We start from the raw sequence: 17,648 nt of genomic DNA on the forward strand, positions 1-17,648 counted from the left end.
ATGAGACAAATCTTATGCCTCTTTTTTTTAAAAAAAAATCACCCGCTTAGTTTCTATCCTTTGGAACTCGCAGACATAGTTAATGGAACTTGCAGTTCTAGAAAGTCATAAGCAACTCATGTTCATCTGGTGCTGTAGCAAACAGCCTTTCAAACTATCTTCTTCTTTTTTTGCCTTGTTTTCCGTGGGCGGCGAGGAGTCCATTTGCGTGTGGACTGTGGAGTGCTGGCAGCAGCAGCAGGCAGCAGCAGCATTTGGGTTGGTTTCGTTCCCCTTTCCGTGGTAGCTAGCACGTGAGAGCGACGGCCAAACCCCATCACCAGCCCCACGTCACTACAGGCCCGTTCGGAGGCTCTCCACTCCTCGACTCTCTCCCGGAGCGGCCGAAGCTACAGTTTAAAATTATGGAGTGGCCGAAGAGGTACTCCGCAGATCCTCGTATTCTGCGGAGCTGGGCCAGTGCCGAACAGGGCCGTACATCTGCACCTAACCCGGCACGGCAAAAATTCCCTCTCAGACAAAAAAAATTCAATAAGTTCGCATACTGTAGTATAAGTTTCTAAATATAAGCGCTTAGAGATTTCAATATGAACTACATACGGACATATATAGACATACTCCATATTTTAGAGTGTAGATTCACACATTTTGGTTAGATCCTAAAAGAATCTTTAAAAGGTCTTATAGTTAGGAACAGAGGGATGAGTCAACGCCCACAAGTTGGGCGATGCTCCGGACTCAGAGGGAGCACAGCACAATGGTCAGTGCTTGAAACCCCCCAACTCCTGCTCAACGCGGATGGTGCCTTCCCCCATTTAAGTTCACGGACGGGAAAACTCCCGACATTCTGGTATGCCTCTTCGAAGGGGAAAACAGAAGAGAGGGAGGGTGCTGGATCGCTAGGGCGGGCACGAGAACAGCAGCGACGCGTTGGTTCCACCAAACCCGAAGGAATTCGAGATGGCGGCCCGTATCGGCATCTTCTTGGCGGCGGTTAGAGGCATGAACGCGCCCTCGAACAGCAGGTCGGGCTGCTCCAGGTTGAGCGTGGGCGGCGCCACTCCCTGCAAAAAATTGCATGCGATGATGAGTACGGCCTACAGAGTGATTTTCCCTTGCAGGAGCTACTGATCAGTGATCACTGATGGTGGGTAACATACATGGTGGATTGCTAGCACGGTGAAGATTGCTTCCACTGATCCGGCTGCGCCTAGCAGATGACCGATTGCTCCCTGGAGAAGACGGTTTTTTTGGTCCTCAGTCATTGTCGTAAAATGGACTAGACTAGTGCGGGAGCTGTGACAGTTTAGCTGCGCAGAATGAGGTGTACCTTAGTTGAGGATAACGCAAGACCACCTGATGTCGCGTGGTGGCCAAAGACAGATTTTATTGCAGTTGCCTCCACAGCATCCCCTGATTGTGGTTCAGATCCAAGACATCAGCTTATTTATCATAACTCAAGATGCCGCGGAATCATAAACACAAGTTTACCCACAAGGTACAATAAACAGAAGTCATGCCAGCCCAGGTGGGTTTTGCCAGGCTGACTGTGAGCACCTACCGAGAGGAGTTGATGTTGCATGTGCGTTCAAATAATCAATCTGATCTGCCTGAAGCCCTGACTAGAAAAGGAGCAAGAATTCTATCAAAATCAGAATGTCAAGAAAATAATTATTGTGACGTGATTTCTAATTCCTCAAAGCTTAATACGTGTTTAAAATGTGATTTCTAATTCCTCAAAGCTTAACTACATGCTTAAAATGTGCACCACACGAATTAGAAAGAATATGCCACACCTGTTCCAATGCCCTCTCCATGGCTAAGATAACACCTCTACCATCATTTTGTGGCTGAGTTATGTGGTGTGCATCACCTGACAGAAGCTGATGTTCATGACGCAATACATACTAATGACAAAGTAGACCATCTCTTTTGTGGAAACGGAGGATACCAGACATGCCATAGCCTCGAACTTCTGCATAAATTTTTGCGCCTCGTTCCATTGCATGGTCAAGTGCCTACAGAGGAATAAATTGATGTACAGTCTGTTCAGAAACAAAATGCAATAAGACAGTTTCCAGACTAAAAGTTACATATACCATATACAGGATACAGCAATTTTACACCATAAGGGCCCATTAGGAAAAGGAGTATTTGTAGGTAAGTTTTGGCATTTAGTTCAAATTTGACTCAAATACCAAGAACCACCATTCTTCCAGGCAGCTTCTAAAAAAGCAATACTATGGTGATTTAAGTCCTTTGACAAACTCTTTTACAAAGTGCTATGGATTTTTTTTTCAATATGTAAATGACTGATCCTATAAAATAACAATGAACCAGCAGCTTGGGAACAGCAAGGTAAGGACAGACAACAGGAAATGATCAGTGTTTCCTCTGAACTCACCTCCAACACCATGACTCCACAACCTTCACCAATCCTATCGGTTATTTAAGACGGAAGATAAGAATGGACAATAGGAAGGAAAAACAAAAGGAAGTAAAAAAAATACGATTCAATATAAGTATGACGTACACAAATCCATCTCTGCCACAATCAAATGGCCTCGAAGATGCTTGTGGAAGAGAGTTATACTTTGTAGACAATGCCCTTAACCTGCAGACCATTATAGCGAAAATAAGATGGTGTTGGCAATATTAGTGACGGGGATAGCGATAAAATGTGCAAGAGTGTGACTGTAACCAAGTTTTTCTGGAAATAAACAGATTAAGTTTGCATATGATATTATGAGCCACGACCACGGGTGGTTTGTGGACAAAAACATGGGTTCTCTACTTTGTCCTACAACCTTCAGTCAACAGTTGTACATTGAAACCTTAGTAAAGCAGCTGAGGCAATTTATAATTGCCCTACGGAGCATCTAGACAGAGTATTTGGGAAATTAAGCAAAACAAAACAATTGTGAAGACGCGAACATACTTGCCTAGAAAATCCAGCTATAGATAAAGCATCAATACTAGACTCTGTTCCTCCAGCCACCATCACATCTGCATCTCCAAATTGAATCATCCGTGTAGCGTCGCCAATAGAGTGAGCGCCTGTGGCACAAGCTGTCACGGCAGCATGGTTTGGACCCTAGGTTTCAAGGGTTAAATATCAATGTTGTTCATGCAAATAATTGTACAAAATGGAAACAAGGCATATCACAATAACAATTTTCACCTGGAAACCATATTTCATGCTGACATGACCTGATGCCATGTTGATCAAAATCTTGGGGATGAAGAATGGGCTAAGACGACGTAGACGCTGCATTCAGAAGAAAACAAATTCCACGCATCAGTGCTGGAAGTTACCAGAAGATAATCAATTATATTGCAAGCCATGTATGGTGCAGGTCCAAGCTTCGGAGAAGACGTAAAAATTGATTGATTCTAATGTAAATGAAGAATTAAAAAAAAGATATGACGAAGTGCTGGTCTTGGTCAGTAGCATTCACCGACAAGTAGTTTTGTAATGGCTAGTTTCAATTATGAAGTGTAAACTACAAATTCAATGTATCCTGTTCCTGGCCGGTTAGCGCTCGGTTTTCCTGTTCATTGATTAAATAACATATCTTCTCACAATTTTCTTCAAACTTATCCCTCCGTTCACAAATACAAGATGTTTTTGATATTTCAATATGGACTACATACGGACTGAAAATGAACAGACACACTAAAATGTGTCTATATATCCGATTCAGAAAAAGTTTAGAACATCTTATATTTGTGAACAGAGGGAGTACTTGAGTTGCTAAAATCAGATGATTTTTTTTAATCTTAATGCTACTGGCGCCCACCAGTAATGCCGGCCAGCCGGTAGTCGCCATTATTTTGCTTGCATCTAACACTGTATTTCTCACTCGGCACATATCAATATAATAATAGTGAGAATCACTATAGCTGCACAATGACTAACAATACAAAAGGAAAAGAGTGAGAATAAAGCAAATTGCAGTGACTGTGGGTACGAACATTTTCAGCAATCAGCTGTGATGCATCTAAAATGTCGGAGATGCTTCCGATCCCCCCACCAATTGAAACACCCTGATAAAGGCTCTAATTAGATCCAGCAACTTGGCAAAAACACAAAAAAGGAAAAGAGCTTCCACCAAAAGCAATTGGTACCGTTCTTTCCTTCTTCTCATTTTCCGAGGGCAGCCAATTTGCATCTCTCAAAGCCTCATCAGCTGCACATAGAGCATATGCTATAAACCCCGATATAGATCTACTGTCCTGGAAACAAAAATGTTCAATCAACAGTTTGACATACGAAACAAAGTTTAACTATGAGACAGACAACATCACCATTTACATATTACAGTCATACGATAGAATCTCATCAGAACATAACAGATTTCCAATTGTAGAAGAGAGAGACAGTCAGTGGACCACAATGAACGTGTAATTAATAACTTCTATCTACTTAAATCCTACAGATATCTGACAGAAGAAACGCCAAAGACAGGTTCAACAATGTGATGTGGCATTGAAGACTGTTACTCCTAATGGCACTGAAGATAAGGGTCTTTATATCAGTACCAGTTATCACATGACTGTAGCATTGTCAACGGGAAAGCTTGTATAGTATGCTGAAACGTAACAACCTTATTTAAATTTCTCTTGAAATCCATTCTCGAATCAATTATATCAAGCATGTCAACTACTAGCAATTCATGGAACAATCATGTGCAGAAAAAGAGCATCAATCCAATCTCACAGCAACAGTGCGAAAACCAATGTATACTGGATAGTTAGGGGCTAGTGAAGTGTCAGTCATAAACCTTGGTCCACGCCTCCTCGTCGAACTCGGCCTCGCCCTTCCCGCGCGGCACGGCGGCGGCGACCCTGGATGGGAGCTGTCCCAACGTCCTCTCCGCGGCATCCCCGGAGAGACGCAGGTCCTCCGCGGCGAGCGCGCGCACCGCGCAGTCTCCGGCCACGAGGCGGTCCCAGGTGGACCCGACGCCGCGGCCGAGCGGCGTGACGGCGCCCAGCCCCGTCACGACCACGCGGCGGCTGGCAGATGGGCGCGGCGGAGGCAGGTCCGCACCCGAGGACAAGCCTCGGCGGAGGCGGTGGCCGAGCAGGAGAGCGCGGCGGAGCACGCTCATCAGGTGCTGCCGCGAAGCTGACTATCCTTAGGGCCCAGCCGCCCAGGGCATCGGCTGTTCTCTAGCTCGCACGCAGACATGGCCATCTGGGCCGTGCTACGCGGGCCGGGCCAAAATCACGCGTACGTGGCAGATTATGTGCCCAGCCCAGGACGCGGCTAAACGGGCCGTGCAGGCCTGTGGCCGGGCTGCGAGGCGAGGCCCACGTGCTGGCATGGCCTGTTTATTTTTGAACAACCCAATTTTCAAAAATAGGCACAAAACAGCCCAAAAGGCCGAATAGCACGTGAGCCGACAGGCACACATGTGGCCTCGGGCCGGCCCATCTAGCAATCATGTTATGCTTGGGCCTGGAAGTGCGGCATGCGTGCCGGCACGGCACGACCCGTTTATAAACATGCCACCACGAACCCTTTTTTCGTGTTGTGCCAGGCACTTTTAAGGATGGGCTAGGTCATGCCGGCCCAAATGGCCAGCTCTGCTCGCATGGGGAGGGGCAGGTTGAAGCCTGGATTTAGAGTAACTCCAACATCGTGCACCAATGAAACACACTAAATGCCCGCGGACACGTAACTCAAACACCTTACCGAATCAAACACGCCAAATGTCCGTGGACACGTCCAGACATGTCTGTGGACAATGATAGGAGAGGCGGCTATCCAATCCGGTACACCAAATATCCACCCTAGGTCCGGCCTTCTCCATTTGACATGCATATGTTTGACCAATAACAGTTTAGCATATGAATAAATAGTTGCAAACATATACAATAAAGTTTTTTTACATTCAACCGATCCAAAGATAGCATTCACAGTGTTGGTGTGCTTTCATGGTAACATCCACCCCTCCAAGGGTGACTAGTTTTCCTTCAAGGAAGTGAACATCGGAATACATCCTCCTCTCCAAAGTTTACCCTAGCTTCTTACTTGTGATATATTTATCTCCGTATCTTTACTTGTTACTAGTAATAATATAATGTACATGCAATGCACGTTTATATTAGCTAAGATATATCTGTTGCACATTGATATTTGGTAAGATATGAATTATTTTTTCGCGGGAATTGTAGGATATTAATTACATGGCAGATTTCAAGGGATAGCGTTGAGTCAAAACGTGTTTATAACCAATGACAGTGGTGGGTAATTAGAACGTTAAACGTGTTTGGTGCTCAACATTGGAGCGATTTGAACAGCTAGATAACATGATTTGATGATCGAGATGGTTTGGATCTGCCCATTTGGGTCTTTTTATATTGGTATAGATATCATATTGTGGTTGTTTGTCTATCTATTAGTTGTTGATTATATTGCTAGCACTAGAATCATCTTTGCACTTATTAGGCTCACTTTCATATTTCTCATATTGCCTAAAGTTGCTAACTAATAATTAAATTTGTAAGTGTATCTATTTAACCCCCCCCCCCCCCTCCTAGGTATATCTCGATCTCGATCCTTTTAGTCGAGTTTCAATGCAACCACTGATTGGCTCGGCACCTTAAAGACGGTGGAGAACAGTAAGGAGGACGAGCCAAGGCCTTCACATGTGACGAAGGTGGAGTCCAATGATGAGGGTTCCGACGTTGGCTGCGATAACTTTGTGCGTGAGAGTGATGAGGAGTAGTTGTCTAGTGTTTGTAGTCTAGTATGTTTAAATTTGAATGTTTGCGCGTGTAGATCGTTGCATGTTTAAAACTGTTTGGAAGTTTGTAAGTTCGAACGTTTGGACATTTGAATATTTGGAAGCTTGTAGTGATGAGTCTGCAATGCGATCAAGTACTCCCTCCGTAGATCACTATTTAGTGAGCTAAACACTCTTATATTTTTTTTACGGAGGGGGTAGTTTGGCTGTTTTAGTATGACTGAGTACCCTAAAAATAGGATAATTGTTGGAGAAGAACAAAGAACAATTTAGTGTCCTAAAAGTCCCTTTTTGGTGCCCTAAATTTTACCCTCTGACAAACATAAGGAAAACCTACGATCAGCAGACACCGGCGGAGACAAATCATAGCGTTATCGCCGCAACTCCAACAGCGCCAAGCACAAGTTAATTGCCAGTATTCCCACGCCTCGCTTTCACTCACCAACCAGACGACAAACAGGCAAACAATCGTGGCGAAACAGCGCTGCCTTCCCTGCTCTTTCCTTCCTTATGAACTCAATACAAGAATCATATATCACGCCTCATGGTAGAATAGAGGTCACAAGCAGCAGCAAAACATCATGCCTAACATACAGCCTTCAATACTATACCGAGGTTCAGAGAAGGCCCTTGGACAACAATACAACCAAGTAACCGTGCCAACTTGCGCATCTCAAACTGCTTCTCAAGTGGCGTGTCATCGCCATCGCGGCATCTCCTGTCTGCACAGTTAACAAAGAAACAGAATTGTTCCATGAATCGAGTGGCAGATTTTCAGCAATTTGCATAAATTTTGTCTGTGTAGTGATCAGTCAGTCAGCCATAATAATACACACAAATGGGAATACCTTGGCTTGCTCTTACACGCCAGGTTGCTCCTCTTGCCATCACGCGACGAGATTACCTACACAAGATGTGTGCACCAACCAACCTTTAGTTTTTTTCTTTTTATAGTCACTGATGAATTTGTATATAGACACGATGAATTTATACGACTTCTACGATCGGGATAGTAGGCAGAATAATAAAGCCTCTGCCGATCCCTGGCTAGTGGTTACTGGTTACCCCATGCACGCAAAAATAAAAGAACAGACCTTTCTGTTTTGTTCGTTGCCGTTTACAGTAACTTTTGACAAAGCATTCATTCCTCCAACAGAATGGGTTTCATATGTTGTGGACTTCTGCATCATTTCAGTCTACAACAGAACCACATTAGCAAGTGCTGTGATTTGGAAGCGATTTCAGTCTATAACAATAATCCTACGAATCATCCCAGGGCACTGTTTGCTTTTACCTTAACCGCTGCGTTCCTCCCGTTCGAAATCCGGGGTGCCTTTGCAGTTTTGTAGGGTCGGATGCCGCTGCTGCTACTTCTGCACAAAAGAACGGAGCAATTTACATAAAAAAGAAACAGATATTTCACACCAAATTTATAAATCATTCCACACTCTAGGAACAAACCTTGCACTTGTGGGTGCACATATGTGCATAGATCCTCTAGTACGGCTATTTCCAACCGATGCCGCTGGCGTGCTCAGCTGCTTCCTGAAAATCAGTTCAAACAAGTACAGAGGTTTCAATAATATTCAAGATTTCCACAACATATGCTGAATACTCCCTCCGTTCCAAAATAGAAGTCTTTTTAGAGATCTCAATGCGGACTACATATGGAGCAAAATGAGTGAATCTACACTCTAAAATATGTCTATATACATCCGTATGTAGTCCTTATTGAAATCTCTAAAAAGACTTATATTTAGGAATGGAGGGAGTAGAAATGAAATCAAAATGAAGACCTTTTGTTCTGCGATCCATTGCTTGTACTGGTAAGACCTGCGCCTCTTTTCGATGCGACCTGCCAAGATTAATTAAGCTTATCAACTTCCCATAAACCATTAGAAGCGTTTAACTATTTGTTATACCGAACTTGCAAAAATATCTTCTGACGATTAGCAATAGGAAAATTATGGTCCATATGTAGAAGCAAGTGACCAAAGTTGCATTTGTGAATAAGTTCAAAGGATAAATCAACATTTGATTAGGGGCAAAAGCTACCTGAGCAGCCTGCAAGGGTTTTGCATTATTTTGAGGTGAATTGGGCATAACTGAGCTTCTAGTAGCCAGCTTCCCAGTATTGCTGCTGTTGCTAGAGGCAACATGAGAAACAGACGATCCCTTGTTGTAGAAATTTGTACGAGGAAGGGTAGCTGCAGGCTGTACTTCTTTCAAAAACCTGTGAGAAGCTTGTGTAGCTGATTTAGATGGTGCAATGACTCTATCAGTGTTCTGACACAAAGCAGATCTGGAAGAAATGGCAGCTCTATCAGCATTTTGATACGGAGAAGATCTAGAAGAGGCAGCAGCTTTCTCAGCACTCATCCTATCAGATAAAGCACGCAATTTCATCTCAACCCTCTTGTGGAAAGGATCCTTTAAGCCTTCAGAGTTCATGTTTTCTGAGTTTCTTCTTAAATGTACTCTTGGAATTTGGATAAGACAACTTGATGGGTCCTGAAATAGTAAACATGGGCATATGAGATAAATGACATTAACTTTTGCATCATATATATAAAATAATCAAGAAAGGAAGAAACCAACAATGGAAAGTTTTCTTTAGTACTATCCTGGAAAGTGATCTAGCTAGTACTATGCTGGAAAGTGATCTGGCTCATTCACACATGCAAGTCATATAATTATATTATGGAATTTCCCTTCCAAACTGCTTGGAATCGCATACAAAGCCAAAACTCACACCAGCCATGTAATTGCAGCAAACTGATCATCCCAATATAATGGTGAATACTTCTGTATATCAAATGTAAACCAATGTCCAAAATAAAACTCTTGTACTTTTGCGATGAACTTTCTATACTACAATATTCTAGTAGTGATTATCTAGAATTTACTTGCCGCTAAAGCAGGAACCAACTGCAAAAACTAGCTCTGTTCTGTTATATCTTGTCAGTCCCCCCCCCCCCCACCTCCCCCCTTGCTGAAAAGTAGATCCTTCACTACATAAACAGTAAATATCAATCCAATAGCACACTACCTTGGCCCCCTTTGTCAACCCGTTAATGACAGCTGCCGCTATGCTCTTTCTTGGCTCCTGTTTCTTAACACCAGCTTTCAAACTTGCTATAGGCAAGATAATTCTCGACGCAGCAACATTACTTTCACCATAATCAGTTGAAACCACATGCTTTGGTGCAAGAACCTTTCTCTCCACGGTTTCCTGGTTGAGACCATGTTTACTACTCGTGCGCGTAGCGCACCGAAACTCACCATCAACATGTTGATTTTGAGCAGTACTAGATGCCTCCTCATCTTGAATACCTTGCGACCCTGTTATCCGAGAAAACAGAGGATTGAATGTCAAGTATCCTAGCCCATGGGGTTCAGAGCGTTTATTCTCATCCGATGAGCTCACTCCAGTAGATGGTTGACAACTGAAGCCTGGAGCACTATCCACAGGATCTTCGGGAGCAACTGCGTGTGAATCATCTTCCTGCCTACTATGGTCCAGAGTGTCGCCATCACTCCTTTCTTCCAATGTGGCTTCAGTAAGAAGTTTAGCTTTCTGAGCCTTCCTCTTGTAATATTCTTCAAAAAATGCCTTCTTTTGTGCAACTAAACCAGGCAGTGTGAGTTTGCTTATCTCCTCCTGACGTCTGTTGTGTTCAAATACTGATCTGTTTTCCCATGACAAAGACTCTTCTGCAAATCTACCAAATGATACCGAACCATGATCAAGCACCATTTTCTGAACTGAATCGTCCTGGACAGTAGACATAAAGAGAAATTAGAGACTCGCGAATTTCAATTTATTAGAAATTTAGAACAACAGAAAAAACAATAACTAACTAACATATACAGACAGAGTGGTTAGCTACAAAACTCTATAGATATAACTTATACGGAAGACTCAAGAATATGATAGGATTGCATGTGCAAAACAAAGGATTGTGAAAAACACAGGAATCTGCAAAACTGGGTGTTTGATTCGACTGAATAGGAAAAACACAGTGATCCTACAAAGCATGGTCAAATTAAGGTTAAAACATATGCGAATGTAAGATAAAGTTAATATAATGCTACTTATAGCTTTTGCCTTGTTGTTTGTGCATAGAAATGTAAAAAAGAGGTTTCAGTGGATGGTAAAATTCCTTTGTTTTTCCTATGAAACTCAATAGAAAGGAAAATTTCCTCCCCTTCTCTTATGGTCCATTCCTTCGAATCAAATGGACAAATACTGTCTCCCCATAAGAAAATTTCCTATTCCTATGTCATAAGAATATTTGACATTTTGCATCAGCAGTGAATAAAACAAAATTACTAACCGCCATCTAGCCTCCTCGAAACGCAATAAGCCAATAAGAAACTACAGAAACAAGATTCAGGCAGCATCAACTATGTCATGCAATGTTAACATCTCAAATATTTCCCAACAGCACTACGATATCAAGGAGCTATTAACCTATGAGATTTAAGTTGGTAATTAAGTACGCAACCAAAGATGAAGCACTGAATGATTTCGAAGCAGAGGAGGATACTACCTGTGTGCAGAGGTCGTTGTAGGGCGAATCTGAGTAAGACCATCCACTGAACGGCTGCCCAACTTCAGCAGCCATCGTGCCTGTGTGCTTGTTATCAACTAACCAACCTTGGCAGAAAATTTCTTATACTGCTCCGATCTACCTGCGGCAATAGATACACCAAAAGTCACACTGTCAAGATCTGCCTCCTGGAGAGAAGTTAATAAAAACAAAACAAGAAGGGATTGTGGTGTTCTCAGCCAAAAAAGGAAAACAAGAATGGCGCCCAAATACTTTTAGAAGCAAACACAAAACCAGCAAAGACAGACGTTGGAAAGTTTGGAGGAACAAAATCAAACCCCTAAAACAAAAAAACCCCACCGAATCTTCGCTGCCTGGCAGAGGAGGATTCCGCAGCGAGCAACGAAACCCGGAAATTTTGGCACGGCTGATCCCACGAATTGAGACCCAGATTGTTTCTTGGGTAGAATAATTTGCAACGGGGTAACAAAGAAGTGCGATTTCTTGGATGAGAACTGGGAACGGGAACTCCAAGCCCGTCTCCACCTGAAATACTGGGACCACACCGGCATGGCACGGACTAGAACGGAAAAAAGGTCCCCAAATCTAACCGCGGTACGGCGACCGCACCAAGCGAAGCCATCAAGAACCGGAGCGTACCAGAGAAGGGACGCAATGAAACCGGAAACCCGCCGGGTACAACAGCCACCCTCCAACGGCAGGAGATCGGGAAGCCAGACGCTGAGTCCTCACCTCACGTGGCCGCCGATCCGTGCTCCTCCGTCGCGGCGAGAGGGGGGAGAGGGGGAGGGAGAGGGGGATGTTTAGGGCGGCGGCGGTGGCGAATCGGAGCGAGAGAGCGCTAACGGCTGGAAAGGGGGGGAGTAAATATGGAAGGAGGGAACGGAGTTGAAATCGGATCGAGTAACGTTCGAATGAAAGCAGAGGTCGTGGCTTCGGCTCGCCCGCTCGCACGGAATTCGACGCGAGCAATCGCACAGGCCAAGCTGCTACGGGCCAGGCCTTTAAAAAAACAATTAGGGGCAGGCCTATTTACCAGTGCGAGCGCACCTGATTTTCTTTTGGGGTTCGTCTGTTTTTCTGTTTTTTTTTCCTTTCTGGTTCTATGGTTTTAGGGTTTCTTTCCTCTGGTTTTCCTTTTAGCGTGGGCTAGCAGTAAGTCGAGTGAATTTTGGGAAGTGTGAGGCTGAAGGCGGCGGCGACGGCATGAGGAGTGCCGACTGCGACGAGGCCAAGACGTGGACGGGCGAGTACGGAACTTATGTGTGTGTGTGTGTGGGGGGGGGGGGGGGGGGGGGGGGGGGGGGAGGGGGGCTTATAGGGTTGGCCGGGCGGAGGCAAGGAAGGGGCTGGGGGGAGAGCGGTCCGGTCGTGGGAGCGCCACCAACCATGGGTGGTGGTAGTTGACAGTTAGGGTTGGCTAGGAGGCGGTGCGAGAGGAAGAATATGATAGTGGCGACGTGATCCTGGCCATTGGATGAGGATCTGATGGCAAAAATATATTGAATTGCATAAAAAATTTAGTTGACTTACACATAGCCGTCCCTTTGTTTCTTTACTTCCTGTTGTTCATTTTCTATTATTTTCTATTTTTCTACTTTTTAGCTCGTGAACTTTAAAGAAATCAATTTTAAAGTTCGTGAGTACTTTTTAAATACATGATTTTTTTAAGTCTATGAACATTTATTGAAATACACGAACATTCTTATATTCATGAATATTTTTTAAATTCATGAAATAATATTTATTTTTACAATTTACATATTTTTAAAATATATTAGAAAACTCATGTAGATGGAAAACCAACTAATTAAAAGACAAAGGAAAAAAATTGGATGCATCCTCAACCTGGGGCTCCACTCGTCGCCTTCGTGGCTTCGGAAATTTAAAATGCTTCTTGGGCTTTTCCCGAAGGCCCACCTTGGTGTGTATTATTTTGCTCCCGAGTCTCGAAATTCTTGGTTTGGTGGTTGTTTTCATAAAAGAGTGAATCTCACATGACTCTAACGTCAATTTACTACTCCCTCCGATCTAAACTAGTTGACGCAACCTTTAATTCAGATCAGAGGGAGTATATTATTTAAAAAAACTTCAAATTACTACTTAAGAACGTCGAATGCCACAAATCTTTGTCTGAAAAACCGCAACGTTCATACCATTGATTATGGACTGGTCCCATTGGTGAGGCCACATGCATGAAAATTATCGCTTTAATGTCAGCAACCCCTGCTACCATGAATCAGGCCGCGTTTGAATCAAAATTCAAAATTTGAACTACCATTTGATTGAATCCCAACTGAAAATTGAAAGTCTTCAGAGAAATTTAAACAATAATGAAACTTCATAAATAGTCCTAGCACATTTATGGCTTCATTGATTCAAGGAACTCCATGTGATTTTTTAAGGAATTGAATTCTTAGGTAATTTCACTAAATTTGTCGTTTGACTTACAAGATTAGAATCCTTACGAATTTTCATAAGAATTCCTTGCATACTACTTTGGAGGCAAAAAGAATCATCCACTTAAACCTCTTGTAACAATCCTTTGTTTTTCATGTGCCAGCAAACACATCCTGATCCAAGTTCATGTAATTTCTTAATAATATATGTCTAAAGAGTTGAAAGTGCATATTTACCATACCCTACCGAGTTTGAGAGGATTTATGATTTCAATGAGTTCATTTCAGGGGTTAGAACTAATTTTCATATACAACCATACATTGCTTGGCTATAAGTGAAGATCATTGGTGGCCCCACAAACAACTTTTCTAGTTATTGCCTTCCTCAAGCTTTTAGCATGTATTTTGAGTCATCCAAGATTCACATGAATATAGGACAACCACACTACAAAGATGGGCTCAAGCAAGTACTTTGGTATTGTAACGCCCCGAGACCGATGTGTCAGGTGTCCTCCAGTTATCTGCTGTTGTTGCCTTGTATTTGCTTGTGTGTCATGCATGTCATATCATGTCATCATGTGCATTTCATTTGCATACATGTTCGTCTCATGCATCCGAGCATTTTCTCCGTTGTCCGTTTTGCAATCCGGCGCTCCTATGTCACCCGGTGTCCCTTTCTACCTCTTTTTGTGTGCGGGTGTTAAACGTTATCGGATTGGACCGAGACTTGCCAAGCGGCCTTGGTTTACTACCGGTAGACCGTCTGTCAAGTTTCGTGCCATTTGGACTTCGTTTGATACTCCAACGGTTAACCGAGGGACCGAAAAAGGCCTCGTGCGTGTTGCAGCCCAACACCTTCCTAATTTGGCCCAAAACCCACCTAAACCTCTTCCATCATCTCGGTCGTTCGATCACGATCGCGTGGCCGAAAACTGCACCTCATTTGGACTCTCCTAGCTCCCTCTACCTATAAATATGTGGCCTCCCCCGAAAATTCCACGGTACAAACCCTAAATCTCTCCTCTCCGCGCCGCCGGACAAATCCCTCACCGTCCGGACAATGTCCGCTCGGCCGACCACCTCACTCGGGCCAATCAGGAGATGCCACATCAGCTCAACCGCCTCTCCCCTCCAGTCCCACCTCGCCACGTGGCCTCCCAGCGCCTCCCGCCGCCGCGGCCCTCCGAGGCCCGGGTCGGGCCCCGCGCTCGAGCGCCGCCCGTGCCTGCGCTGCCGCCGCGCCGTGCCTGTCCTTCGCCGCCACCTCACCGCGCCGGCTGGCCGCGCTGCCCCGCTCGCTCGCCGGACCACCGCGCCGCCCCGCTCGCTCGCCGGACCACCACGCCGCCCCGGCTCCCTTCGCCTCGCCGCCCGCACCCGCCAGACGCTGCCGCCTGATGAAGCTATGTATCTAGGGTAGGGTCATGGACCTGTCCAGCATACCCTCCCCAAGGACATCTTTACAAAGAATTAGAAGCAATCGAAGAGAAATCATCATCCACTCGACCGCGGAGATGCGCTCACTCGACCATCTTGAAGACACTCGACCACCAGAAGATGAGGAACCCTCCACTCTGCAACGGTTAGGACTTAAACCAGAGCATTATGAGCATTTATGACATTTTACTGTAGACGTTACCAGTAACGCCTTTACTTTATGAGCATTGAACTCTGAGTAACGGAGGGGAGCTGGGGTCCTGGCGCACTCTATATAAGCCACCCCCTCCTCTGGGACAGGGGTTCGCACTTTTTTGTAAAATCACACACACATATAATCCAGTCGACCGCCTCAGGGCACCGAGACGTAGGGCTGTTACTTCCTCCGAGAAGGGCATGAACTCGTAAAACTCGTGTGTACAACACTCCATAGCTAGGATCTTGCCTCCTCATACCTACCCCCCATTCTATTGGCAGTCTTAGATTCACGACAGTTGGCGCCCACCTTGGGGCCGGTGTCTTAGCGACTTATTGGAGAAGTTGCAATTTTTTTTGATCCCCATCATCATTGTTCCAGGCAGAAGTTTGGCTGAGGGCCGCGAGATCCGTCTCGGCGCGCTCGTGTTTGTCGCCGACGACTCTGCTTGGCTTCAGGAGGCACCACTCGATGTCGACGCGCTCCTCGCCCGCGGGGCGACGCACTTTCACGCGTGCGGCGTCCTCCTGTGGCAACCGTCGACCCAGTACCAGTCGACTCCAACGGCTTTCCCCCTTCCTGTGACCCACCGGAGCAAGCGCACCGGCCGGTCGAGGATTCAACGGTGGGTGAAGCATGCAGTGGCCCGCCAGTCGGCCACCCCTCAAGTCACGGCGCTCGAGCCCGACGAGTCTCTCTACAGCCTGTTCGATCTGTCGACTGGCTCCGTAGAGACTGCATCCGAGTGCGGCAGCAATGACTCGGCAGCGGAAGTCCTGATGGTCAATGGACCACGCGGTCCTCCTGGCTTCGATCGTGAAGACGGAGGTGACGGGAACGGCGATCCGTCGCGCGTTCACGAGGAGTACCGCCCCGAGCCTCTCTCCTCGCAGCAGAGAGAAGAACTTCGTCGCCGAAACGTGGATGCCCTGCATACTCCAATAGTTGGAGAAACACCCGAGGCCCAGGCCTTGGAACAGGCTCGCTTGGCCAATCTGGCTGAGTGCACTCGGCTGGAGAACCTACAGCGCGCCCTCGACGATCGCGCTCGTCAACGTGCTCCTGAGTCCAGCCGACGCCAACTTTTTCCACCTCCAGCTCAGGTATACTGGACACCGATCCAAAACCTAGCAGCTGTTGCCCGGATAGCAGAGTCGATTCAACCTTCCCAGTCAGAAGCTGGCCGAGGTCTGGCGCAGATCAGGGCCTTGCTCCGAGCAGTAAGAGAGCAGAATACGGCCGTGTCTCAGTCGCGGGATAGGATCCATAGCAGATCTATGGTCGTAGATACGGTCCAGTCATCCCATAGCCCGAGATCGCCCCCGAGGTGTGAGGGACGTGGAGAGCGGCGTGATCAGTACAGAAACCAGGAGCAGTATGATCGTCGAGCCGATCGCGATGGGCGTCGTCGAGTGCCCACGCCTCCTCCAAGGAGTGGGTCGTATGTGCCGCGGCCACATGAAGACAGGCGCCCTAACTGAAGGAAATATGCCCTAGTGGCAATAATAAAGTTATTATTTATTTCCTTATATCATGATAAATGTTTATTATTCATGCTAGAATTGTATTAACCGGAAACATAATACATGTGTGAATACATAGACAAACAAAGTGTCACTAGTATGCCTCTACTTGACTAGCTCGTTAATCAAAGATGGTTATGTTTCCTAACCATGGACAAAGAGTTGTCATTTGATTAACGGGATCACATCATTAGTTGAATGATCTGATTGACATGACCCATTCCATTAGCTTAGCACCCGATCGTTTAGTATGTTGCTATTGCTTTCTTCATGACTTATACATGTTCCTATGACTATGAGATTATGCAACTCCCGTTTGCCGGAGGAACACTTTGTGTGCTACCAAACGTCACAACGTAACTGGGTGATTATAAAGGAGCTCTACAGGTGTCTCCAAAGGTACATGTTGGGTTGGCGTATTTCGAGATTAGGATTTGTCACTCCGATTGTCGGAGAGGTATCTCTGGGCCCTCTCGGTAATGCACATCACTTAAGCCTTGCAAGCATTGCAACTAATGAGTTAGTTGCGGGATGATGTATTACAGAACGAGTAAAGAGACTTGCCGGTAACGAGATTGAACTAGGTATTGGATACCGACGATCGAATCTCGGGCAAGTAACATACCGATGACAAAGGGAACAACGTATGTTGTTATGCGGTCTGACCGATAAAAGATCTTCGTAGAATATGTAGGAGCCAATATGAGCATCCGGGTTCCGCTATTGGTTATTGACCGGAGACGTGTCTCGGTCATGTCTACATT

At 45.4% G+C, this 17,648-nt stretch overlaps 2 protein-coding genes across 7 annotated transcripts; both read right to left on the minus strand.

Moving 5' to 3' along the window:
- Positions 1-580: 580 nt before the first annotated feature.
- On the minus strand, positions 581-5,151 carry LOC123132588 (3-oxoacyl-[acyl-carrier-protein] synthase, mitochondrial). 2 transcript variants are annotated; one of them, XM_044552414.1, is made up of 13 exons: positions 4,785-5,151; positions 4,129-4,236; positions 3,976-4,047; positions 3,182-3,268; positions 2,943-3,094; positions 2,534-2,614; positions 2,405-2,438; positions 1,952-2,018; positions 1,797-1,873; positions 1,562-1,622; positions 1,331-1,413; positions 1,161-1,232; positions 581-1,064 (listed from the first exon to the last, which is right to left on the minus strand). In XM_044552414.1, the coding sequence occupies exons 1-13, from the start codon at positions 5,112-5,114 to the stop codon at positions 900-902; spliced, it is 1,389 nt and encodes a 462-aa protein (XP_044408349.1). In that variant the 5' UTR covers positions 5,115-5,151; the 3' UTR covers positions 581-899. The 2 variants fall into 2 exon arrangements, with proteins under 2 accessions (XP_044408349.1, XP_044408350.1); XM_044552415.1 differs by having other exon boundaries at positions 4,129-4,231; positions 4,785-5,146.
- A 2,075-nt stretch (positions 5,152-7,226) lies between these two features.
- On the minus strand, positions 7,227-12,285 carry LOC123132589 (protein WVD2-like 7). Of its 5 annotated transcripts, none has more exons than XM_044552416.1 (10): positions 12,062-12,285; positions 11,309-11,450; positions 9,805-10,530; positions 8,811-9,266; positions 8,552-8,610; positions 8,217-8,300; positions 8,050-8,128; positions 7,850-7,951; positions 7,604-7,659; positions 7,227-7,477 (listed from the first exon to the last, which is right to left on the minus strand). In XM_044552416.1, the coding sequence occupies exons 2-10, from the start codon at positions 11,381-11,383 to the stop codon at positions 7,453-7,455; spliced, it is 1,662 nt and encodes a 553-aa protein (XP_044408351.1). In that variant the 5' UTR covers positions 11,384-11,450; positions 12,062-12,285; the 3' UTR covers positions 7,227-7,452. The 5 variants fall into 5 exon arrangements, with proteins under 5 accessions (XP_044408351.1, XP_044408353.1, XP_044408354.1 ...); XM_044552418.1 differs by having other exon boundaries at positions 11,969-12,250; XM_044552419.1 differs by having other exon boundaries at positions 11,309-11,446; positions 12,062-12,248.
- Between the last annotated feature and the right edge of the window lie 5,363 nt (positions 12,286-17,648).

Source organism: Triticum aestivum, chromosome 6A (genome assembly GCF_018294505.1).
Source record: "Triticum aestivum cultivar Chinese Spring chromosome 6A, IWGSC CS RefSeq v2.1, whole genome shotgun sequence".
NCBI lineage: Eukaryota > Viridiplantae > Streptophyta > Magnoliopsida > Poales > Poaceae > Triticum > Triticum aestivum.

Bases quoted from the DNA above. Each gene is read 5' to 3' on its own strand.
- LOC123132589 (XM_044552416.1), bottom strand. From the start codon at position 11,383: ATGGCTGCTGAAGTTGGGCAGCCGTTCAGTGGATGGTCTTACTCAGAT. The intron at 10,531-11,308 runs GTAGTATCCTCC...TCTACTGTCCAG, and splicing joins ACAACGACCTCTGCACACAG to GACGATTCAGTTCAGAAAAT. The intron at 9,267-9,804 runs GTAGTGTGCTAT...TTACTATTTCAG, and splicing joins GGTTGACAAAGGGGGCCAAG to GACCCATCAAGTTGTCTTAT.
- LOC123132588 (XM_044552414.1), bottom strand. From the start codon at position 5,114: ATGAGCGTGCTCCGCCGCGCTCTCCTGCTCGGCCACCGCCTCCGCCGA. The intron at 3,269-3,975 runs GTTCGTACCCAC...TTCTGAATGCAG, and splicing joins CACAGCTGATTGCTGAAAAT to CGTCTACGTCGTCTTAGCCC. The intron at 1,623-1,796 runs GTGTGGCATATT...CTCCTTTTCTAG, and splicing joins TGGAGAGGGCATTGGAACAG to TCAGGGCTTCAGGCAGATCA.